Here is a 26,930-nt window from a genome sequence, read left to right on the forward strand (position 1 = left end):
AAGTGAATTAAGAGGTAATTCTTTGTAGAATATATGGTATAAAATAACACTCTGTTAACATCCATGATATTTGAGTTCGGAACAAGATCCAAAACACCATATTTCATAATGTGGAATAAAAACTTTAAAACTAATATAAAAGCAATGTAACCAACTGACTGAGGTAATGTGGAGGAGACTTCTTTCCAGAATCTACTTGTTTTTATTTTTGGAATAAATTATGTGCCATATACAATCAGAAACCTCAGAAAACTTGATTATAAACTACGCTTAAGATTGTTGTGAAGATTAAATGAGCTGATACATGTAAAAGATGAGTATTTCTTGACATATACGTATATCTTTATGTTGACTAAGTTTATAATGTTTTCATGCTAGACCATGTAATAATATGGTAAATTAATGAAGGTTCCTGTAGCATATTTATAAACCCATATAAACCCTTAAGCCCGTAACTTCAGTGTTATAAGAAATTACAGTTCATTTGTTGTTGTTGTTTTTTTTTTAAATCCTGTACCTCCCCCTCTCTTATCCCCTTTTGTGTGGGGCAAAGAACTCATGTTTCATTAATGATGATAATGGACATAGTATCTTTAGAGAGCAGAGCAAAAACAGTATTCCCCATAGTCATGCTCTTTTCAAGAGGCTGTAGGCAGTCCATGTAATTAAACATTTAAAGAACACTCATATTTTTACCACTTTGAAAATTGCTATTCAACTTTAAAGAAGTAAAATTGATAAATCTGTCCAATTGCTTAACCATCATAAGTAGTGAAAGCAACTACTGAATGAATACTACTAACTTCATTTGAATATCTTGGTTTTGCTAGCTATAGACAGTTATGAAATATTGATATTTCAGAAAAACAAGATATTACACACTTTGTTCTTTATTTTTTAAGTTGTATATATTTTCAAAGAATATTAAATACATGTATCATGTAACAGCTGTCCCCTTATATTTACATTTTTAATTGGAAAGACTTTCCTTATTGCAGATACCCAAAAACAGTGGTTTAAAGGACAATTCCAGACAGACAAAAAATAATTTAATAATTAAAACCATAAGGACTAGAACTAATTAAAAATTGTAAAAATTATAGATATGCTCTGCATTTTAAGATGAAACATTTGGTAAAGAGGGTTCAATTGTAATTTGTGATGTCATTTTGCCTTGCTGAACTTTCTGGACAAGATAGTGGGCTTAGGGTTTAAGAGTAGAATTTTTTGAGTCAGACTGCCAAGGTTTAAACCTATATTAAGACACTAACTAACAGTACAGCTGTGGAAACATTTTTAATCTCTTCATGCCTTAGTTTCCTTAGCTGTGGGAAGTATATAATAATAGTAGCAACTTTTAGATTGTTATGAAGTTGGTGTGTGTAAAGGATGTAGAATAGTTCCTGACACATTGTATCGTGTGAAGCATAAGTTATTGTTAAAATTCATATTAACCCCAGGCTAACTTTTTGAGGCAATAATGATTATGAAATGGGGAAAATTGATTTTTTATTATTTTCATTTTCTAATAATGTATTCACAGATCACTTTTATATACCTATAATCTGTGTTATATACATTGTAGTAAAATAAAGTAGGTAAGCTCGTCATGCCACTTTTTTTCTTTATCTCTATTCCTTATCAAAAAATCACATTTAAACAATATAAACTACAACATGTTCAGAAGATATTTTAAAATAGGAAAGAGAGTGTTTCCCTTAGAAAGTACTTGATTCATTGAAAACAATATACCAGCTATTGTTAATCAAATGACTAGGGTATATTAACTAAGAAATTATTACACCCTACCTAGGCATTGTGAGTATATAAAAATAATTATGTTTTTCTCTTACCTTTATCAAGTATATACTCTTTTTGTATATATGACTAAGTAATGTGAAACTACTAATTTATAATATCATCAAGAATTTTAAAACTAAACAAAATTTTCCATGTTATGTGCTATGTGAAATTAGAATAATATGGTAAAATTAGAGGTTGTATTTTGGAAAAAGTGAGATTTGGACTGAGTCTCGAAAATTAGTTAGATTTTGAAACCTAAGGAGGAAGAAAAGGCAAACATGGAGACAGAAGGAAGTACAAATAAAGCAGGGGTGATCATGACTTACTGGTAAAACTACCAAACAATGAGAAACACATTGGATTTGGGTTGTGGACTAGTGAGAAATACAACTGATGTAGTAGAAGTCTCAAATCATAGGATAGTTGTACAGTAATAAAAAAATGGTTTTGGAAGAATTTTAGTTCCCCTCTAGAACTCAAGATGGATTAGAGGTGAATAATAATGGAGTGCACAAAAACATCAATGATTACATTGGGTCTAAGCATGAACATGAAATAACAATGGGAAATTTGGTGGGATTACCTAGTAGTAGATCATTGTGGGAGCAAGAAAGGATCTTGGAGAAAATGACAGAACAATATATCAGAACTTGTTAGCAAAGAGGTAATTTCTTCAAGCCATAGGGAAATAGAAGATATGGAGAACTGTAGGCCTTTGCATTTGTCCACTAACAAGTAAGAGTGGTCAAAAGAAAGAGAATGGGCAAAGCAAAAACAAAAACACCAAAAAAAGAAAACAAACAAAAAACAACCCAGAGAGGTAAAGAGGAATGAAACAAGTCAGCAGAGCAAGAAAAAGAAAAGTATCATAATTTTGCAGATTTTTTGTTCTATATGGAATACAGTTGTCAGTAAGGATATTGGTTGGAGATATTTAGAAAAGTGATTTTTATAGAATAAAAGGGCACAAATGCAAAATTTCATATATAATTGAAAATATGATTTTACCAGAATTATGGCTGTTGGGACATTATCTGATACTTGTTGTCTGATAAATCAGTTTGAATATATTTATCAATCTGAACTAAATGATGCAGGTAGCCAGCAGTACTCAGCATTGACTTTGCCTTAGAATCACCTTAAGAGTTACAACTAAACAAACTAAACACAAAACTGATGCCCAGTGTCCTGCCCTAGAGTTAATTGTATTAGTATATCTAGAGGTAAAATACTCATCTTCATTCTTTAAAGAAAGTTCTATAAGTGGCTCTGATCCACAGTGTAGGTTGAGAAACATTACAGAATTTAAATTTTTTCTCTGTGAAATAACCGCTCAGCTCCTGTTCTCTTCTCAAAAAACAGAGAAGTTGATGGAAAGCAAAATATCAGCTTCTCTTTAGTTCAATAAGAGATTGAATTTATGAAATAATATCACTCATTATATTAGAACTATCAGGTTTAAAGTTCTTCCCATTAAGATATCTGTCTTGGGGATTTAGTTACTCACTGTGATCCATTCATTGAAAATATTAATAAATCTTTCATTAATGGAGTGTTCTGGAGAAACCACTGGAAATGTGTATGATATTATGTATATTGCTAGAGGGAAAAGCCATTATTTTGGTTTTCAGCATTATATCATAATTCATTGACATGTTTGGTAATTGGAACCATAGTCTTACTTTAAGTTGACAGAGCACAGTGCTTCATTATATGCCAAATAAGAAGTGCTAACAATCTTAAACTTTTCCCATAGGGTCTTGTTTTTTTATTGGAACTTTAAAAATAGTAGGTACCCAAGTGACACTGTCATAACTGGTAGTGACTGCTTTATTGCCAGTAATTAATGGAAATTCTGGCACTGATACCCTGGGAATGCATTTCCAGAGATTTCACAATTTGGTAGTAATTAAAAATAAAGTGTTAACTGTTAATGTGTTAACATTCAGAATAGTATGTCATTGAAGATGAACATCAAACTTATAGGTCCACTAATAGCAAAAATGCATTGTCTTTATTACTGGATTATAAAACTACATTTAATCTTTCTACATTTAAACTACAGTGATTATAAAAATGTAAGAATATATTTTATGTAAATTTTTCAATTAATATTTTCCTTGATTTTCTAATCATGTTTTCATTCTTTCTTTTTTGTTTCTTTTGTTATAGTAAATGAGGGAGGTATTAAAACAGCTTCCAATCTATGCCCAGATCCAGGAGAACCAGAAAATGGGAAGAGAGTTGGATCAGACTTTAGGTAATGTTTTATATTGTTTATTTTATTATTTTGCCAAAGTTTATTTTAACTTAAAATTTAAAAATAACCAATAATATGGGGATGAAGACTGGGTGATTTAAAATAATAGCAGCTATATTTTATTTATTTGTTACCATTAACATATCATTAGTTTAAAGTGGTCAGTGTACCAATTTTATTAGGATACTTTTCTGGAGTTTAAACAATCAATTTCTTGGTGTACATGGATGGCTCAGTTGGTTAAGCATCTGCCTTTTGGTCAGGTCATGATCCTAGGGTCTTGGGATCAAGTCCCACATTGGGCTCCTTGCTCAGTGAGGACCCGGTTTTTCCCTCTGCCTCTGTCCCTGCCCCTCTCTCTCTGTGTCTTCCATGAATAAGTAAATAAAATCTTTAAAAAGCAAAGCTAAATTTCTTGTCATACAGTAAGTGACAAATCATGGGCTTTGGATTTGAAAGACATGAGTTAGAGTTCAAATTCTGCTCAATAGTTGTCTGATCTTAAGTAAATAACTGAATCCTATTGTTAGGTCCCCCCCAAAATGGGTTCGTGATTAAAGGAGCAGGACTGATATAAAGCGAAGGTCAAGCAAAGCTTTATTTCGTGCCAAGCATCAAGAATCAGACCGAATGTTCCAGGCTGCACCTCTTACAAGAGGGCGACCCTTCTCTGTTTCACAGACTAGCTTTTAAGGGCAAAGGCCATGGGGTCTGGCCTGGCCACACACAGGTGGCCAATGAGATTGTAACACACAGAGAAAGCTGCACAATGATGCTAGGTGACCAATTGAATTACAGTTTACCCTATAGTAGACATTTGACCTAGCCTATCATGCCTTGGTTAGAATTGGCACCCAAAAGGCTCCCAAAGGGCGGGGCCCATACTCCATGGTAGCTAGGGAGACAGTATGCGACTCCCCACTGATCGGATGTCTCCGCCTGGCCTGACCCACCATTGTGTCTGGGCTTTGTTACCTGGGGCTGGTTTCCAGGACTTGTTTTTAAGTCAGTCCCCTGGGGGAAGGGGAGCAGGGAAAGTTTAACACAACCTTGTTGTTGTTTAACCTTAATGGAAGCCTCTGGTTAAATACGTCCTTACACTGCCTGCCTGAGTTTTCTGTTCTGTAACATGTAAATCAAATTTAGCACATCTAATGGTGAGTTTCAAATGAGGCACTGCTTGTGAAACCTTCCTGGGAATGTTCTATAAATATTTTATAAGTATTTTTCAGAAGTAGACATAACTAATATGTTGTATCTCCATCTTAAAATTAGTATTTATTATTTTTTTAATTGTGTTGTGTTAGTCACCATACATTACATCATTAGTTTTTGTTGTAGTGTTCCGTGAGTCATGGTTTGTGTATAATACCCAGTGTTCCATGCAATTCGTGCCCTCCTTAATACATCACTAGGCCCCCATCCCCTTAACCCCCTCCCTTCTAAAACCCTCCATTTATTTCCTGGAGTCCATAGTCTTTCATGGTTCATCTCCCACTCCAGTTTCTCCCCCTTCATTTTTAGTATTTGTTATTAATTCAAAATTAATTTTAATAACAACTAAGAGAATACATGTAGTATAATGTGGTAGGTGTTAATTTCCATAACTGGCAAACAATTTTTTTTTAAAGATTTTATTTATTTATTTGACAGAGAGAGATCACAAGTAGGCAGAGAGGCAGGCAGAGAGAGAGAGAGAGAGGAGGAAGCAGGCTCCCTGCTGAGCAGAGAGCCCGATGCGGGACTCGATCCCAGGACCCTGAGATCATGACCTGAGCCGAAGGCAGTGGCTTAACCCACTGAGCCACCCAGGCGCCCCATTGGCAAACAATATTTTTTAAAACCTTGAAATTTTAGACCTCTGATTATTGTAGCATTTTATAAATAAAAGATATAAAAATGCTGTAAAATATTAACCGATAATTTAACATTCAAAAATGTTTGTTTCTACAAGGTATCCATAATACATATATTTTTAATAAAATTATTGATAATGATTATATGTCCACCTAACACACATTTAGAATTTTTACCCCTTTATATTATTTGTATAAAGGACTAAGGAATATCCTATGGGGGATGGGGTGGGTAGATAGTTCTTAAAATAGAGACCTATGGAAATTTTGAACCCAAGGATCTTCCAAGATGACTCAAAGTTACATTTACTATAGAGGGAAAAGAAGAAAAATGGTATAATTTCAACATAAATACAATTGTAATTTTTATAAAAAAAATTATACAACTTTATTTAACCAGCCTCATAATTAATATATATGAAAATGTTAGAAGAAAAACACTAACGAGATATTTAAAAGACCTGATATCTAGTTAACTCTGATCTTAATAAATTGACTTTATTAAAAATCAAGTAAAATCTCTGTTTCAATAATTGAAAGTGGTATTTTGTAGACTTCAAAGTGATAAGCAGTGTACTATGTGTTTTTTACACTTCTAAAAATTTATTATAAAATATTATATGGTATTTATTATTCTATGCCCACTTTACAAATGAGAAAACTAAAGCTCTGTTTAACTAGATAATAATTTGATAAACTGAAATTTGAACTTATTACTTCCTGATTCCAAAATCTGACCATTTATTCACTATATTACATTATGCTCTGAAGTATTTAGAGTATTTGTGCAAGTGGCTTTTACAGTATGATGTGAATTACAGAATAATCACTATGACTATTTACTTGGTCCCACTTTTTGCAAAACTAAATGGCTTTACTGGAAATAGACTTAATATGGTGAGCTAAATTACCTTCAGGTGTCATGGATCCAGTTATAAGATTATTTTGTAATCGTATTTCAAGCACCATGATGAATGTTAGGCACCAAGAAACTTACAGTCAGGGGACCCTGGGTGGTTCAGATGGTTAAAGTGCGGAGTCTTGATTTCAGTTTAGTTCAGGTCTCAGGGTCAGCACCATGTCAGGCTCCACACTCAGCAGGCAGTCTGCTTGACGTTCTCTCTCTCCCTCTTCCCCTCCCTCCTGTGTGTTCTCTCTCCCTCTCAAATAAATAAATCTTCAAAAAAAAAAAAAAAAAAGCTCACAGACTAAAAGATAATCATAATTTAAGAATGTGTGAAATGTTGCAAACATACAGAGGGGCTATGGAATTTTTGGAAGCTAGGAGAAAGGGTCATAGGAAGTTAACATTGAGCTATATCATAGAGGATGATTAAAATGTTATATAGAGAGGAAGAGAAATCCAGTGACCATTTTTGTATTCATTATCTACATGTATTATTTGATTATTATGTTCCTGGTTCTATACAAGGAACAAATAAAACACACACAAGTAGACATAGAGCATGGCTCCCCTATGAAAATTTAATGCAGGAAAGACAAAAGTTTAAATGTCACATACAGTTGTAATTACGAATTTAGGACGGTACTGTGAAATCAAAAAATATAATAAGAAAAAAAACAACCTTTTGTATGAGAGAATACAAGGGTAAGGGGGAACCCACACATTTTAAGAAGGTCCCACTCTCACTGGTACAAGAATTTTTTGCATCTAGACTATAAGAAAGTAAGAGCCTCACATGGAGGAATAGCTTGATGAGCTATTCCAGGAAAAATAAAGATCATCTAAATTATAGAATGTAAATGGGAGAAAAGCATAAAATGAAGTGGAGGAAATAAGGAAAAACCAGATCTTTTCTGCTGAGGAAGCAAACTGGCAGCCATTCAGCCTAATCTGGACTGAAGATATGTTTCATTTTAAGCTCACAGTGTTTTGAAAAAATTGAGAGCCAACATTTAAAAATTAGGAGATTATACACACACACACACACCTGCACATGGACACTCACAAAGGTTTTTGTATTTCCTTGTTATATCTGTCAACAGAAACTAATGTACCTTCATGGAAATAGCTACTGGAACCAATTAATGCCTGTTCCTACTAGACTGAGCAAGACCTCTCTGGGTCACCATGGTCACTCCCAGGCTACTTTAACTCATCTACATGTAATAAGAAACTACAAAGAATTGTGAGAGAGTGAAGTGATCTCATTTATATTTTCAGTAGATCTTCTATTTTCAGTATATCATGCTTTATACTTCTGATAGAGAGAATGAAGAAAACAGAGGTTTTAGTTAGAAGATGACTGGAGTCTAGGAGTAAGATGGTGAAGATGAGCTATGGTGATATCAGTGAACTAGACAAACTCAAGACATCCTTTAAAGATACACAATTTTTAGTATCCAATGACAATTTGTTATGGAAAGTAAGAAAAATAAAAGATGATCCCTAATTTTCTGGGCTTAACTAACATGAGAATGGAGTACATGATAATATTTAATTAAGTGTGGGGATACCTGGATGGCTCAGTCAGTTAAGCATCTGCCTTTGGTTCAAGGCATGATCCCAAAATTATGGGATTGAGCCCCACATTGGCTCCTGTTCAGTAGAGAGTCCTCTTCTTCCTCTCCCTCTGCTCCTCTCCTCCACTCATGCTCTCTCTGAAATAAATAAAATTTTTAAAAAATCATTTATGTTAGAAGTCCCGAGTTTTGAGGATGAAAATTAAGAGTTCACTTTTGAGATTTTAAACTTTAAATGACTTAAAGTTTTCCACACAGATATGCTAAGTTTGTAGTTGAACGTATTTGAAATTCAGAGATAGTCAAGGACCATCAGCATGTAGATGCTATAAAGAATATTAAAACAGAATGATAGATGACATCATTTAAACTTTATAGAAAGATGAGACAATCTATGACTTAGTCCCAAAGACTGATGCTATTTGAGGATATGATGGAATACAAGAAGATATAAAATCATGCTTATGAGTGGTGAGAGGAATAGGAGTGAAACAAAAGAAGGAAGTTCTTGAAAAGAGGTTGAGGAGTGTTGGATGCTATTGAAAAACAGAATGAGAGGAGAGAAGACTGTCTTAAATTTGTCAGCATGAAGATTATAGACAAGAGTGATTTCACTGGAGTGACAGAGGTTGAAAAAAAATTGAAATAGCATGAAGAGACACTTCAGGTAGGTAATGGCTCTGGATCATCAAATTACATAAAGCAGAAGAATAATGGGGGCAGTTCTATAGTCCTTGTTTTCTTTCATCATTGTCTGGTAGTTTTCAATATACAGGTCTTTCACATCCTTGGTTAAATGTTTTTCTAGCTATTTTTTGGATGCAATTGTAAATGGAATTGTTTTCTCTATTTTTTCTAATAGTTTGTCATTGGTGCATCCTACAAAATTACTGAATTTGTTTATTAGTCTAGCAGTTTATTAATGGGGTGTTTTGGGTTTCCTTTATATGATTTTATACCGTCTGCTTATAGTAACAGATTTACTTCTTTCTATTTGTTCTACTGTTCTACTAACAGTTCTACTTCTTTCAATTTGTATGCATATATATATGTATATATATGAGATATATATACATATATATATATGGTTTTTTGTTTTTATGTTTTCCTCACTGTTCTGGCTGGGATTTACAATATGATGATAAATAGAAGTGTCAAGAGTGGGCATCCTTGTCTTGTTCCTGATCCTAGAAGAAACACTTTCAACTTTTGACTGTTGAATGTCATACTAATTTCAGGCTTGTCAGGCTTTTATTACGTTGAGGTATGCTTCATTTATACCTACTTTGTTGAGAGTTTTTATTAAGATGGTGTCCATAGCCTGTGTTCCCTGAGATCAGTTCCACAGACCAGCAGATGTGGGCCAAACCCAAAGCTCTCCCCTCTGACCATAGCTCCAGAAGAGGTAAAGAGTTCTTTACAGAAAGGCTAGGGGTTGTGCCTCATTCCACTGTTTGCACAGTGCCTGGGGGTGGTAACCTGCCAAGAAATGTTTCTCTGATTGTCACAGTCCTATAGACTCAGTAATAAAACCACCTTCCACCTTAGCTACCAGAGAGCCAGGCATTCAAAGAGTACCATTGGTGGTAGCCCAAACACCTGGACACCAAAAATAAAAAACAGAGCACTACATGTATGTGAAACTCCCCTCCAGGGGACTCTAGTGCCCTGTAGCATGGCAGAGGGTGAGGACAAAGATCACACATGACCTCCAAAGTTTCTGGAAAGGGTTACAGTGAGCTCCCAAATGTGTGTTTAAGTAAGAGCAAGCCCCTCTGCGCACAGTTGTGATGGTTAGGTAATTGGCCTCCTTCACAGAAAGACCTGTTTCTGTTGTCTCTTGCTGTGCATTGCTGTGGTAGCTGTTTAGGAACACTTTCCCCATTGGTTGTAGTCCTGTGGACCTACCGAGGAAAATCCTACTGACCGTAAGAATCAGATGATGTAGAGATGTCCCCTGGCAGCAGTTACAATATGGGGATGCCAGACAGGGTTGTAAACTTATTTCTGGGTGGCACCATTAGAGTCTCATGGGGCCAGAAATGCAAATTCCCTTAGTCTCTAGAGCAAGGCAGTTAAGAAGCATCCCCTGGGGGCACCTGGGTGGCTCAGTGGATTAAGCCTCTGCCTTCAGCTCGGGTCATGATCCCAGGGTCCTGGGATCGAGCCCCGCATCGGGCTCTCTGCTCAGCGGGGAACCTGCTTCTCCCTCTCTATCTGCCTGCCTCTCTGCCTACTTCCGCCTACTTGTGATTTCTCTCTGTCAAATAAATTAATTTAAAAAAAAAAAGAAGTATCCCCTGGATGATAACCACAAAAGTAAGGGTGACAGATACCTATAAAAGCTCCCTTCTGAGAAATACTAGTGCTCTAGGGCACAGCAAAAGGAGACTGTGAAGATGGCCCCTGCCAGGCTCTGTCCAGAGGATATATCCAGAGGATAGATGTATATGTTAAATTAGATGCCTGTTCCTCAAGCTGATACTTTAATATAGTAAGTGAGCCTTTTTCACTTTAAGTCTGTAACTGCTTCTGAACTGGGCCTTGGGGCAGGTGAATCGGAGCACTTGCGACCTTTAAGAGCTACCTCTCAGATTGCTATAGTCTTGGGAGTCTCAGGACCCAAGCCCTAATAGTTATCAAAGTTAGATGTTGTGTCGGGCCTCATCTCCCAAGTGCATGTGTTAAAAATGGGGTGCCTGATGTAAGGTTCAAATTCTTTGATCCTCAGGGAAAAACTCTGGGTTTTGAGTTTCTTCGCCATTGTGGGTTGCTGCACAAGGGGTAAGATTTATTGTGAGATTGTTTCCCAACTTCTTGTACCCTTTGATGTGGATTTCTTCTTGTTTGCATGGTGTGTAGTGGTCACTTAGTCAGCCTTTAGGTTTGTTGTTTTTTTTTTTAAGGAGGAAATTGTTCCATTCGTAGCTGTAGACTCAGTGTGTCCTTGGAAGGAAGTGAGTTCAGGATCTTCCTACTTCATGGTCTTGAACTTAAACTCTCAAGGAAGGTTTTAATTGAAATGGAGAGTATTGGGCATAGAATATCTTTGGAAATAAAATCAACAGAAATTCCTTATGGATTAACTATGGAGAAATGCAGTTGAAAGTAATAATTCTACAAAGAGCCTTTTATAAAGAAAATGCTAGTTCAGTCTGCATCACATATAAGTCCTTTTTTCTGTTTGGTTTATCAGTGATTTGATAGAACTTTTCCTTCTTTCCCCTAGCCCAAATTTCTTGCCTGCCTCTTATGGTATCCATATTTTTTAAAGAAAAAAGCTTCTTTTTATTCAGGTATCTCTTCTTGTGTTTTATTTATTTTTTTCTCTTATTCTCACTTTATTTCATTGCATAATCCATCTCATATTAAGGTCAAACTACTTCTTTCACTTTGTCTAGGTCACATAGCATTTCCATCATAATAATGGAATTTTATTTGATAAAAATCACATCCACTCAATAAAAAAAGTGTTTTACTATGGAAGTTATAAATATTAAATCTGAATAACTATTCAAATGCAGCATGGGAAAATCTGACAGATCTGACATTGAATTTTGCTTTTATGTTTTTTTGATCATTAATAATGGCACCAGAAGGCATTCTTAATATTTCATTTTATCATAATTTAACTTTTCAAAAAATGTAATTTAATAATGTGTGGCATAAAAGACATGAAATCCCATTTTTATAGATTTAGAATTAGTATACATCAAGTATTCCCACATTGCACAAACCAAGATACTTGCCTTACCTGTAAATAGTTTTATTTAATAAAGATTATTTTACAGTTGGAATATTTTAATGTATTTCTAAATATGTGTATTTTAAACTGTATTTCATGAAAGATTACCACAATTTAAATTATTTGTGGCCTGTAACTATTTCTTGCATCACCTTTTCTTTTTAGTGTTTTTATCATAACACTGCAAAAATAGCTTGTTTCTCCCCTCCAGTAATGAGACCATGAAAATAAAATAGACAAAGTACAGATAAAGTGCTAAGTTCCTCAGAAAGTGTGCACAGTATAAATGCTAAGTCTTGCAATTTTCGTTACTTATTTTCTTTTTAGACTCACTAACCATGTTGAGTATTTTTATAAATCATATTTTTCTAAATATCCTATTAGCTTAGATAACACAATTGAAGTAATTTTAAAATTTTAGTCCCACTATTTCTTCTACATATTTATATATCTTAAAATAAATTTTTTATAGGAACTAGTTTTACTATGGTAATATTGTTCTGGGCAATCTGGGATCCAAGAAGCAATAGCAAATTTATGCTTCCATACTCTTTGTTTTCAGACCTAGGTAATATGTCTTTTCAAACTGAAAGATGCCAGAAACATCTTCCCTTATGGACAACAGTACAAGTCTTAGTTGCATTAGTCTTAAAATATAATATGAGAGGAAGTTTGCAGTGCAGGTTTACTCAGCAATCTTCTCTTAAGCATCTAAACTAATTTTGGCTTGGTGATGAAAAAAATTATAAGATGGTATCTGTCTTCAAGAGATAGAATAAATTCCAGTATGGTGATATGAGAAAGCCTACAAGTGAATACGTTTAAGTTATATGAGCCAAGAGAACATGGCTATAAATTATGAGAAAATAAGGAAGATGAAAATCCATCTGAAGAATGGATAGGATTCTTATAGGGAAAGATTGGCAGGATCACGTTCTAGAAAGAGAGAATAGCATGTGCTGTATTGCTGAGCTGATAAAGGGTAGAGGCATTTGGAAGAACAGTTTGCCTTAAGCAACTGGTTATTTTAAGAGAATAGTAGCTTGTTTTTTTTTTTTTTAAATCTCTTTTTAAAAATACACTTCACACAACTAAAATGATCTATTTTCTGTAAGAGGCACGTCTAGCATTCTGTAACACAATATGGCAGAATTGGAATATAATGTCAGAAAGTTAGGTTTGGACTGTATTAAGAAGGAACTTAAATGCTAGAATGCAAATGTATAAACAAAAGGAAAAGAGCACCAAATTACAAGCCATAAGCTTGTAATTTGAGGGCTAACTTTATTACAGCTAAGCACACAATCTTCTGGCATACAAGTTTACTCATTAGCAAAATGGGAAGATACCATGTATATTTTATTAAAATGATTTTTTTAATTTATGCATTTGAGAGAGTGAGAATGGTGGGGAGGAGTAGAGGGAGAGGGACAAGCAGATTCTTCACTATGAAGCCCAATGTGGGACTCAGTCTCAGGACTCTGAGACCATGACCTGAGCCAAAACCAAAGTCTGAGACTTAACTGACTGAGCCACCCAGGTACTGCAACCTGTATAATATTTTAATGAGCAGAAAAATAATAGTTGTGAAAGTGTTTTTAAGCTATGGTATTTCTGTGTGTAATAATTGATATTATATGTTTTCTTAATTCCATGAGCTCTGAAGAGATTCAATTATTTTTTTCTTTCAGAGAGAGACAGCATGTTGAGGTTTAGGGAAGGGAGAGAGAGAAAATGGATCCCAAGCATTCCCCAAGCTGGGGTCTGAATCCCAGTCTCCAAGATGGAGCTTGATCTCATGACCCATCATGACCTGAGCCAAAATCAAGAGTAGGATGCTTAACTGACTGAGCCACCCACATGTCTGGGCGATCCAAGTTTTTGATCAAGGGTAATATAGCAGTAGCTATGCAATAAAAATCTTTACCTGAAAGCTAAGTGTAATGCATCTTGTAATAGAATAGGAAGCCATTGCTGTTGCTCAGATGAGAAATTTTTAGGGTGTAATGAAAGATAAAGGCAATGAGAATTGAAAGGAATCAATTAATGAGATTGAAGAAGTAGAATCAAAGGGTTGCAAGATTTGGGGAAAGAATAAAGATTTTGAAATCTGAGTGCATTTGAAAAATCATACTAAAATTAGGAGGGGAAAAGTAACTGGGCATTCTTGAGCTTTACTTTAGCCCGAGTACTTTACCAGACAATTTTGTAACATTAGATAACTAGTTCTTTGCTATAGCAGTATGATTTGATGTCATTCTGTTTTTATTAAAGAGGAAACAGATCTTTGGGGAAAATAAAAAGCTTTAAATGAACTTAATTGAATTCCAAATTCCATACTCTTTCACTTGTAGTAATGTATGCTTGTTTTAGAGGAAACACTAGTCCAGTTTATTAAAAGTTAAAAATAAAGATCCTAATCTCTGAAATATGAAAATAATAAAGACTTAAAAAAAAGAAATTCATGATTATTGAAGCCTTCAGCAGGTAATGATATTCCCAAAGCAGAATATACAGTAAAGGAGGAGAGTTTTGAAGAGGGGACAAGGAGCAAATCTTATTTTTTAGAGAATGGGAGGAGGAAATGGATTCAAGAAAAGAGTGAAAAATAGGTGGTAGAATGACTAGACTCAGAGAAACCAAGATATTCCTTAGCTACTAAAGCCAAAAAAAAAAAAAAAAAAAAAAGTTACAAAGATGACAGAAAGAGTTGAGGTAAATAAGAAGAGATAAAATTAATTTAGAGATGGAGAAGTCATTGGTAACTTAAGAGATGATACAAAACATCATAGTACAAAATATTTCTAAGAGGAGTGCTTGGCCGTCTCAGTCAGAGGGGTGTACAATTCTTGATCTCAGGGTTGTGAGTTTGAGCCATACATTGAGTGTAGAAATTACTTAAAAATAAAACCTTAAGAAAATTATCAAAATAATAGGAAATAGCTGTGTGGTAAGGAAGGAAATGTCACAGTTGTATGCTATTCTTTAGAAGATTTTTGTGGGGATAGATGGGACACTTCCAGGAAGTCCCATTTATTAATAATCTCTTTGCAAATACCGAAGTAAGACATGTAAGTGAATATACCTGCATATTTAGAATGCTCATTTTAGGAGGACAGGTGAAGGTTGGTCCACATTCAAAAGTGTGATGGATTTATATCATGTTAGTCCGCTTTTCTTGACAATAGTAGTGGTTTAATATTACCAGATGAGAAGCATCTACCCTGGTGTTTCCATTACTAAGCTATACTAGTGTTTTAATAAGCCAACTAAAAACCCAAATTTTGGAACCAAAATTGTTTTTTGTTCTTGAAGAGAAGGCAAATTCTTGTCCCCATCTAGTGACATCTCTTTAAAGGGAAGGCGTCAGGGAAGGCCTTGCCCCAGAAGGAAAGTCTGTGTAAGGTAAGTATTCCAGAAGCTGAGCCTTCCCAGACATTTGGTTATCATTTTAAGAAGCATTTACATTTTTAATTTATTTTTCAGCATAGAAATTGTTGGCAGTTTCTATATCTTTTTGGCAGCATTTTTCCCTTTGAAAGCCTGTTATGCTCCATAGACACTTCAAATTAGAAAAATAGGCTTTTAGGATTTCAAAACACAGCTGTTAAGAGTCTCACCTTGGAGATTAGCACACAAAATGGTAGGAAAATCATAGCATGCCCCATAAGATATCTTATTCCCAGGATTTTCTTATAATTTCCTCAATGACTATAAAAGTATTGATTATGTGCTTACAAGAATATTTCTGTTTTAGCAACTGCTACCTGTAAGTCATTTAGTTTTATGGTGAGATTAAAGTCCTACTATTAGGTTATGTGATCAGAGAAATTAAGGAAAAAATGCTGACGTTGTAGTTATACATATAAATGTAATAAAAATCTCAGCGGTAATTTTTTTTTTAAGATTTTATTTATTTATTTGACAGGCAGAGATTACAAGCAGGCAGAGAGGCAGACAGAGAGAGAGAGAGAGAGGAGGAAGCAGGCTCCCCGCTGAGCAGAGAGCCCGATGCGGGGCTCGATTCCAGGACTCTGGGACCATGACCTGAGCTGAAGGCAGAGGCTTTAACCCACTAAGCCACCCAGGCGCCCCTCTCAGCAGTAATGTTAAATGTATGGTCATAGATTCTGTAATATAGTAATAGTAGTGCATAATTCATTTAAAACATTAGTTTAAAAGTTAAAAAGCGGACATAATAAAAATAAGCATCACTAGTATAATTTTTATTAGTTACATAATAATAATTAAAAACATGTAAATTGTAACAGTATCAACCTAACATATGAGAAGGGAGTAAAAATTATAAAGTTTATGATCTATTGGAGATTTGAAGTTGTTATTGTTTAAAATATTGTGATATAAATTTTAGGTATTTTATGTAAGTCTAATGGTAACCATAAAGGGAAATCCTGTAGTAATTACACAAAAGGGCATGATCAAGAAATCAGAGCATGTGGTTACCAAAAGACATCAAAACATAAAAAAAAGACAGCAGGATAAGAAACAAGGAGCAATAGATCTATAAAACAACCAGAAAACAATTAACAAAATAATAATAGTCCTTATATATTGATAATTACATAAATGTAAATGCATTAAATTCTCTACTTATAAGTCATAGAAATGGCTGAACAGATTTTTAAAAAAAAAATAAAAAGAAACAAGAGCCAACAATATGATGCATATGAGACTCAATTTAAACTTAAAAACAAACGTTGACAATAAATGACTCAGTACATCAAGAATATATAACAAGTGTAAATATTTACAAATTGAAATACCTAAGTATATATAAAGCAAAAAGTAACATAGCTCAAAGGAGAAATAAATAGTAATACAGTAATAAAGACTTTAAAATCCCCTTCTTAACAGTGGATACAGCATCCAGAAGAGAACCAATAAGGAAACAGTGGATTTGACAAGACTGTGAAGCAAATGGACCTAACAGACATATACAGAATATTCTATCCAGTGAAGAATACATATAGTTCTTAAGTGAGCATAGAATGTTTTCTAGGATAGACCATAAGTTAGGCCACAAAACAAGTCTTAGCAAATTCAAGAAGATTGAAATCATGCCAGATATCTTCACTGACCATAATGGCACAAAGCTAGAAATCAATAATGAAAAAAATGGAAAACTCACAAACATATAGAAATTAAACAACTTAGCAAGCAATTAATCAAATAAGAAGTTACCGGAGGAATTAGAAAGTTTTGTGAGAAAAACAAAACTGGAAACACAACAATCCAGAACTTATGAGATATAGCAAAAACAATTCTAAGAGGGAAGTTCTTGCAATATATGCTTACATGAAGAATCAAGAAAGATCCCGAATATACAACCAAACCATCGACCTTAAGGAACTAGAAAAAGAAGAGCAAACTTAGTCCAAAATTAGAAGAAAGGAAATAATAAAGATGAGAGTGGAAATAATTGAAATAGAAAACAGCAAAATAATAGAAAATATAACCCAACTAGGAGTTAGTTCTTTGAAAAGATAGAAAACTGGCAAGCCCTCAGATAGACTAATCAAGGTAAAAAATGGAAGAGGTCTCAAACCAACAAAATTAATACTGAAAAAAGAAATGTTAGTATTGATAATACAGAAATTCAAAGGATCATAAGAGGCTATTGCTATGAACAATCACATGCCAATGAACTAGAAAACATAAAAGAAGTGGAAAATTCTAAGAAACGTACAACTTGCTAATATTGAATCAGGAAGAAGTGGAAGACCTAAATAGACCTATTACTAGTAAGGATATTGAATTAGTAATCCAAAATTGCCTGGAACTAGATGGTTTTACTGGTGAACTTTGCCAAACATTTTTTTCTTTTAAATATTTTTATTTATTTATTTATTTGATAGATCACAAGTAGGCAGAGAGGCAGGCAGAGAGAGAGGGAAGCAGGCTCCCCACTGAGCAGAGAGCCTTATGCAGGGCTCAGTCCCAGGACGTGGGATCATGACCTGAGCCGAAGGCAGAGGCTTAACCCACTGAGCCACCCAGGCGCCCCCTTTGCCAAACATTTAAAGAAGAATTAGTACCAGTGTTTCTTAAACTCTTCCAAAAATCTGAATGCAGGGACACACCCAAATTCATTTTATGAGGCCAGGGTTATCCTGATGGTCAAAACAGAAGAGGATGTTAGTAGAAAATAAAACTATTATAGGTCAGTATCCCCGATGACTATAGATACAAAAATTATCAATGAGATACTTTTGCACCAAATTCTACCGCACATTAATACAATCATTCACCATGATCAAATTGGATTTATCCCTGGGATGCAAGGATAGGGAAAAATATGCAAAACAAATAACATCACAGTAGCAGAATGAAAGGAAAGAATCATAGGGTCATCTTGGTAGGTACAGAAAAAAATCAAAATTCAACATCTGTACATGATAAGATCTTTGAACAAAGTAGGTTTAGAGAGAATATATCTCAGCATAATAAACACCATATATGAAAAAATACACAGCTAATAGTGGTTAAAAATAAAAAGACTTTTTCCTCTAATATCAAGAACAAAAAAAGAATGTCCACTCCCACTATTTTTATTCAGTATAGCACTAGACATACTGGCCACAGAAATCAGACAAGAAAAAGAAACAAAAGTCAAATATATTGGTAAGGAAGTAGTTAAACTGTCACTTGCAGATAACATGCTACTATACATAGAAAACTTCAAAGACTCTACCATGAAACTATTAGAAGTAATGAATAAATTAAGTTGTAGTATACAAAATTAATACTCGGAAATTAGTTGCATTTCTATACACTAATAAAGAAGTATCAGAAAGAGAAATTAAGAAAACAATTCCATTTGCAAAAAGAATGAGGAGTAGGGAATTTGGGTAAATTGGAAGGGGAGGTGAACCATGAGAAACTATGGACTCTGAAAAACAGTCTGAGGGGTTTGAAGTGGTGGGGGGGGTGGGAGGTTGGGGTACCAGGTGGTGGGTATTATAGAGGGCACGGCTTGCATGGAGCACTGGGTGTGGTGAAAAAATAATGAATACTGTTTTTCTGAAAATAAATAAATTGGAAAAAAAAAAGAATGTAATACCTAGGAATGAACTTAACCAAGGACGTAAAGGACCTATACTCTGAAAACCGTAAAACACTGATGAAAGAAATTGAAGACAACACAAACAAATAGGAATATGTTCCATGTTCATGGATTGGAAAAAATAATATTGTTAAAATATCTATACTTCCTAAAGAAATCTAAACATTTAGTGTAATCCCTACCAAAATACCAAGCACTCAGCTAGTTATTTTTGAAAGAACTAGAACAAATAATACTAAAATTTATGTGCAATCAAAAAGGATTCGAATTAGCCAAAGCAATCTTGAGAAAGAAAAGTAAAGCTGGAGGTGTCACAATTCCAGACTTCAAGATGTATTACAAAGCTGTAGTAATCAAAACAATATGTTATTGGAACAAAATAGAGACATAGATTAATGGAACAAAATACAGAACCCAGAAGCAAACTCAAACTTGCATGGTCAGTTAATTTATGACAAAGGAGTTAAGAATATACAATGAAAAAAAGACTGTCATTTCAGTAAATGGTTCTGAGAAAACTGGATAACTGCATGCAAAAGAATGAATCTGGACTGTTGTCTAACATTCTTACAAAAAATAAACTCAAAATGGGTTAAAGACATAAATGTGAGACCTGAAACCATAAAAATCCTAGAAGAGAACATCAGTCACAACAGGGTTTTTCTTCTTATGTCTTCTAAGGCAAGGAAAACAAAAGCAAAAATAAACTGTAGGGACAACATCAAAATAAAAAGCTCTGTACAGTAAAGGAAACCATCAACAAAACAAAAAGCTATTTATTGAATGAGAGAATATATTTGCAGAGGATATAACTGATGAAGGTTAATATCCAAAATATATAAAGAGTTTATACAACTCAGCACCAAAAACAAGTAATCTAATTAAAAATGGGCAGAGAAACCGAATAAACCTTTGTCTTTTTTAAAGAAGACAGGCCAGCAGACACATGGGAAGATGCTGAACATCAGTAGTTATCAGGGAAATTCAAATCAAAATCTCAATGAGCTACCACCTTATACTGTCAGAATTACTGAAATAAAAAAGACAAGAAGTGAAAAGTATTGATAAGGATGTACAGATAAGGATAGAAATTTATATTGGTGGAAATATAAATTGGTATAGCCACTGTGGAAAACAGTATGGTGTTTCCCCCAAAATTAAAAACTGAAATACTATATGATCCAATAATTTCACTACTGAATTTATCCAAAGAATATGCACTAATTCAAAAAGCTATATGCAACCCTATGTTTATTGCAGCATTATTTATAATAACCAAGATATAAAAGCAACTCAAATGTCCATAAGTAGAGGAAAAGATAAAGATGTGCTATATGTGTATACACACACACACACACACACACACACACACGAATGTTAAGCAGCCATGAAAAAGGATGAGTTTGCGCTAAGTCCTGGATGGACTTAGAGGGTATTATGCTGAGAGAAATAAGTCAGACTGAGAAGGACAAATAACATATGATCTCACTTATATGCAGATTCAAAAGAAAAAAAAAACAAATATATAAACATACAAAAAGAAACAGACTTAAAAATACAAGAACAAACTGGTGTTGCAAAAGGGATAATGGGGAATGGGCAATATGGGTGAAGGGGAGTGGGAGATACAGGTTTCCAGTTACAGAATGAATGAGCCATGGGAACAAAATGTATAGCATAAGGAATGTAGTCAAAGGTATTATAATAGCATTATATGATGGCATACAATTTGTGATAAGCAAAATATAACATACAGAGTTGTTGAATCACACTATGTTGTACATCTGAAATTAATGTAACATTGTCACCTATATCAGTAAATATAAGTAAATAAATAAATGCTTTTAAAACAATATTCTAGGGGCACCTAGGTGGCTCAGTTTTTAAGCATCTGCCTTTGGCTCAGGTCATGATCCTAGGATCCTGAGATTGAGATCCTGAAATCGAGCCCTGCATCAAGAGGGCTGCTTCTCCCTCTCCCGCTCCCCCTGCTTGTGTTCCCTCTACTGCTGTGTTTCTCGCTGTCAAATAAATAAATAAAATATTTATAAATAAATAAATAAAAATTTTAAAAAATACTGTAGTCATGTTTTTTATAAAAGTAAGAAAGACACTCTTAAAATTTATATGGAACCAAAAAAGACCTCAAATAGCCAAAGAAATTCTGAGAAAGAAGAACAAAATGGGAAGTATTACACTTCCTGATTTCAAGCTACATTATATAGATAGTCATCAAAACAGTATGGTGCTTGCATAAAAACAGAGAAATAGACCAATGAAACAGAATTGAGGTCTATAAATAAACCAAGTATTTGACAAAGGAACAAAGAATACTCAATGGAGAAAAGGCAACCTCTTCAATAAATGGTGCTAGGATGACTGGATAGTCACATATCAAAGAATTAAATTAGATTTATATCTTACACCACCCACAACAATTAACTCAAATCTGATTAATGGATGTAAATGTTACATCTGAAACCACAAAATTCCCAGAAGAAATCATAGGAATAAAACTCCTTAATTTGGGTCTTGGTGATGATTTTTTTATTTGATTTCAAAAACAAAAGAACAAAAGCAAAAATAAATAAGTGTGATGACATCAAACTAACTACAGCAAAGGAAACTACCAAAAAAGTGAAAAGATGAGCTGTTAAATGGGGAAAAAAAATTTGCAAATTATGTATCTCGTAAGTCATTTTGGCAAATATCCAAAATGTATAAAGCACTTATAAAACTGAATGGCAAAAATAATGATAATTATCATGCAGTTAAAAAAAAGGAGGGGGGTGCAAAGGACCTGAATACACATTTCTCCAAAGAAGATATACAGATGGCCAACAGGTACATGAAAATATCACTAACATACTCAATATCACTAAACATTGGAGAAATGCAGTTTAAAACCACAATGAAATATAACCTCACACCTGTTAGAATGGCCATCATTAAAAAGACAAGAGATAACAAATGCTAGCATGAATGTGGAAAAAAGTGAACCCTTGTGCACTGTTGACTGGATTGTAAATTGGAACAGTCACTATGGAAAAAAGTATGGAGGATCCTCAAAAAATTTAAAAAAGAACTATCATATAATCCAGCAATTCTACTTCTGGGAATATACCCCAAAGAAATGAAAGCAGTAATCGAAGCACAGTTATCTGTGCCCCCATCTTCATAGCCAGTTGCTACAGATAGAAAGTCGAAAAGGGAGTTTTTAATTGTATAAGGAAAAATGGAATTAAAAAATTATAACACACTGTGATAAGTACAATCAGATAAATACATCTAATATACAGAGAAATAGGTGATTACCTCTTTGGGAGATATAGAGAGGAAATTCTGCCCCAAGGGAGGTGACATCTTCATTTTTGTTCTGATAATAGTTGAAGTTTTCCACATAGACAAGTGTAGGAGGGAATTTGAAGATGGGCGCAGAAGACAGGCCAGACACACAGCTCTATACCGCGCAGCACAATCAGGGACAGCCTGTGTTGCTGAGTGACAGGCCAGACACACAGCTTTATAACGCGCAGCACAATCAGGGACAGCCTGGTGTGGGGGTATAGCTCAGTGGTAGAGTGTTTGACTGCAGGGACAGCCTGTGTTGCTGAGTGTCAGTCAGTGCGTGGAACGTAAATCCCAAAAAGGAGTTTACCGAGCAGAGAAGGGAATGGAATATATTCCCAATAAATGGAATATATTCCCAAATTAAAACTTTACTCCACACATGTTATGTTTAAACAAAAAGGTAAAGTGGTAAAAAGGTAAAAAGCTATTATAATGGAATACCTGAAAGGCATTTTACAAATAAAGCTTTATTTTTCCCAAATAACAAGAAACCCAGAAGTACTTTCTGTCAGACATTCTGCTTCTTAGTAATACTATTAGTGACCAAGCCTCTTTCTGTCTTTTTAGGTTTTTTCTCTTTATCATTCTTAGCATATTAGTTTTGAGCCTCTTACAGACCGTCTCATGATGGCAAGATGGCTGTTATTATCATCGCTCCGGGTAACAATTCCTCTTTTAAAAAAGGAAGAAGGACTAATGTGAAGGAGTTTTCTCTTTTTGAGATCTTGTATTCTTGCTCAGGAAGAAAAGTCTTGGCTAACTTCCATGTCATTGTCCAGAAATGATTTCCAGGCCCACCTTTGAAACAACCAGTCTCCTAGAGAACGAGATTAGTATAACCGGCTTAAACTGAATGTGTGTCTTCCCTGGGGCTGGCATGAAGATATCCTGAATATCCTGAATAAGTCAGGGTTCTGCTTAAGGGGTAAGAGATAATTGTTGAAAGGGAACAGGTAGAGTCTGCCAGATACAGGGAGCATAAAAAGGCAACTTGTGGCTTAGTCTCAGTTTTGTTCTCTAATCTCCTACATCCCTTATCCCTCCTCCTTCCCACTTCCACCTCAACTTGAATTCACACCCACACGCATATACACACTAGACGGAATAGACTACCGTAGTCGACTATTGTGGTTCCCAGAATCTGTCATGTCTGTAAACACTGCAAATTTTGTATGCTGCCTTCCTTACCTAGAATATCTGTCTTCTCATTCTTTGTTTAGCTTCCTCTGCTCAGCCTCCAGTACTAAGCTTAGATTTCAACCCCAAGCAGTCTTTTTTAGAGACCCAACTCTTTTTTCTGTAATAATCTCCACACTTAAAATGTGGTATTCTGACTTATTTTTTTCTATTTGTATCTTCTTAACTGTCCATGAACTTTCTGAGAGGAAGGTGCAATGTCTTCTTTCAATATTTTTCCTCTGTATCCATTTTGCATAGAATCTAACATACAGCAAATATTTAAAAATCATGCTCAACAAACATTCTGTTTTGTTGGGCCTGCATTGTATTTAAGAAATAAAAAAGAAAAATCAGGGGCACCTGGTTAGCTCAGTTGGTTAAGTGGCCAATTTTTTTTTTTTTAAGATTTTATTTATTTGAGAGAGAGAGAAATAGGACAAGCATGGGTAGGCATAGAGGGAGAAGCAAACTCCCTGCTGAGAAAGAAAGCCTGATGTGGGGCTGGATTCCAGGATCCTGAGATCATGAACTCAGCTGAAAGCAGATGTTCAACCGACTGAGTCACTGAGGTACCCCTAAGCTGCCAAATCATAATTTCAGCTCTGGGTTCTGAGATGGAGTCCCATGTTGGGTTCTGTGCTCAGTGGGGAGTCTTCTCGAAGATTCTCTCTCTCGTTTTTCCTTGCCCTCTCCCCCACTTTTGTGCTTTCTCTCTAAAATAAATAAATCTTTAAAAGATAATAAAAGCATTCATTTAGAATATGAATGGCTTTAACCAAGCAGATAACCTATTCATGATCAAACTTTTGGCTTTGATTATTCATTAGACATTTGAGGTTATAACTCCTATGTAGACATTCAATGAATATATATTGAATAAATAGATCAATGAATACCTATTTTCAAGTGTGGTAAGTCCGTCTTGGATGACTAAGCTGATGATAGTATTATGCACTAAGATTGGAAATAAAGGAAGAGAAAAAAGTTTCAAGGAGAAGATCCATTCAGTTTGAGATACTATGAATTTGTGGTCTTTCTGTGGGACATTAAGGTGGTTTCCAAAAGAGATGGAAAATAGAGATACAGATTTGTGAGAAGGAGGTTGAAGTCATGTGTCACAGAATACGCAACTGCCCTACAGGTATCTCCTCCCCGTACCACCCCTCCCCCAACACACACACTCAAGATTCCCATCCTGCTCACCTAAGGGCTTCCAATTGCAAGCACCTGTGACTCCACTGGGAGCCCATTTTGGGGTGGGCTGGCCACCTATGAGGGTAATGGGGAGTGACTGTTAACAGGTATAGAGTTACATAATAAAAATAGTTTCAGTAATAAAAATATTCTGAGATTAGATAATAGTGATATTGTATAACTTTATGAACATACTAAAACCCAGTAAATTGTACACTTTAAAAATGTGAAAAAGGTGTCTGCAAGTAAGTGGGTGAATAAATGGGTGTCTGGAAGGATGGTTTGCCTTGTATATGGGGGAGGGATCAGTCAGGTAGGTTGCCAGGGTGGAAATGGGTGCACAGATTGCGGAAGATAAGGGGAAAGAGGTAGGAAACAATCAGACCATGAGGGAGCCTCATTTTCCATCCCAAAGTTCCCACACTCCAGCTAGAAAGCAATATGTAACATCCTTTCATGATACATATAGCTTTTTATGACACATAATAATATGTAGCATTTCTAAAACATATTCAGACCAAGTGTTTGCCTTATTACTAGATCTACTTAATCCATATTCCCAGCTAACAACTAAGTTGTTCATTCTCTTTTTTAAAAAGTTTTCATTTATATTCCAGTTAGTTAACATACAGTGTAATATTAATCTCAGGTATAAATTGTTCATTCTCAATCTTCTTGACTTATTGAAATCATCAAAAACTTTTAGTATAAAAATTCAATTTACTGAGCTTTACCTTCAGCCACAGGAGGTACGGTCAATATATCTGTATATATAATAAGATCCAATCCCCTGGGATTTGCAATGTCAATGGTTGCAGACACACCATGAAAAACCCTGCTATACGGGGTGCCCGGGTGTCTCAGTCATTAAGCGTCTGCCCTTGACTTAGGTTAGGATCCTGGGGTCCTGGGATTAAGCCCTGCATCTGGGTCCCTGCTCAGCAGGAAGCCTGCTTCTCCCTCTTCCATCCCATTCAGCCTGCTTGTATTCCCTCTCTCACTGTCTCTCTCTCTCTCTGACCAAAAAAAGAAAAAAAAAACAAAAACAAACAAACAAAAAAACTTAAACAACACGACTGCTATACAAAGATAAATAGACCTATAATATAGGGTGCATTGTTTTAGCACAAGAAGTTCCCATTTCTTTGGGATCACAGTGACTTTAGTGTCTTAATCATTTTCTTCATGGTTGCCAGGCCCAAAGAAATATTTAACACTTCCATTTTGTCTTACAAATTTATGTTCAAACAACCTAGCATTCTTGTGCATTGCTCAATTTCTCAAACCTTGGATCAGATCGGACATGATCCCTCTCATTTCCTGTTTCACAGTGAAATGGTGCGGTACCTGCTTTTTATTACAGCAACCATTGAAAATCCAGCTTCACAAAGATATGATGTCATTGAGAGAAATATACTCATCTAATGTCGAAACTACAAACTCTCTCAAGCTGGTGGCTTGTATAATGTGTGATAAATGTCTGTGTTTCCTTCAAAAATTTGAAGTATACTTGACCCACCCCTGTGTTCACTACACCAACCTGACACACTCAACAAGTTTGGAACTGCAGTTTTAGCTAACAAAAAAGGGCAGAAAAAATGTACAATAAAAAGCATGCTGACTTTTATTTTGTATTTTAGTAAGACCTATTGCATGAGCCAACTACTACATCCATTGTTAGTGTCCAGATGGACAGTATGGTTTTTGTAAGTATGTTGTAGAATGCAGAACATCAGTAAATCAGCACATCTCTCTTGACTCTGCATCTAAACTCCCCTGCCTTATCCTAGTGTTCCTTTCACTCAGCAGACACCTCCTGTGTACTTAAGTTGGAGACACTGGACTAGACCCCAGATGTAGGAGATAAAAGGGAGAATAAGATGTAATTTTTCCCTTTGAGAATTTACAGGCTTCCACTTGTATCCCAGTGATTCATAAAATGTCTCTACCATTCTGCCCAGTCCTTTAGCATAA

The 26,930-nt window shown here is 34.9% G+C and overlaps 1 protein-coding gene across 1 annotated transcript in view; it reads left to right on the forward strand.

Moving 5' to 3' along the window:
• The window catches only part of CSMD3 (CUB and Sushi multiple domains 3), a 1,253,935-nt gene that overhangs the window by 524,908 nt on the left and 702,097 nt on the right, over positions 1–26,930 (forward strand). Inside the window, exon 9 of the mRNA XM_044245069.1 lies at positions 3,976–4,063. Coding sequence (XP_044101004.1) covers positions 3,976–4,063 — 88 coding nt within the window. The remainder of the gene's footprint in view (positions 1–3,975; positions 4,064–26,930) is intronic.

The sequence above is a fragment of the Neovison vison genome, chromosome 4 (genome assembly GCF_020171115.1).
Source record: "Neovison vison isolate M4711 chromosome 4, ASM_NN_V1, whole genome shotgun sequence".
Lineage (NCBI taxonomy): Eukaryota > Metazoa > Chordata > Mammalia > Carnivora > Mustelidae > Neogale > Neogale vison.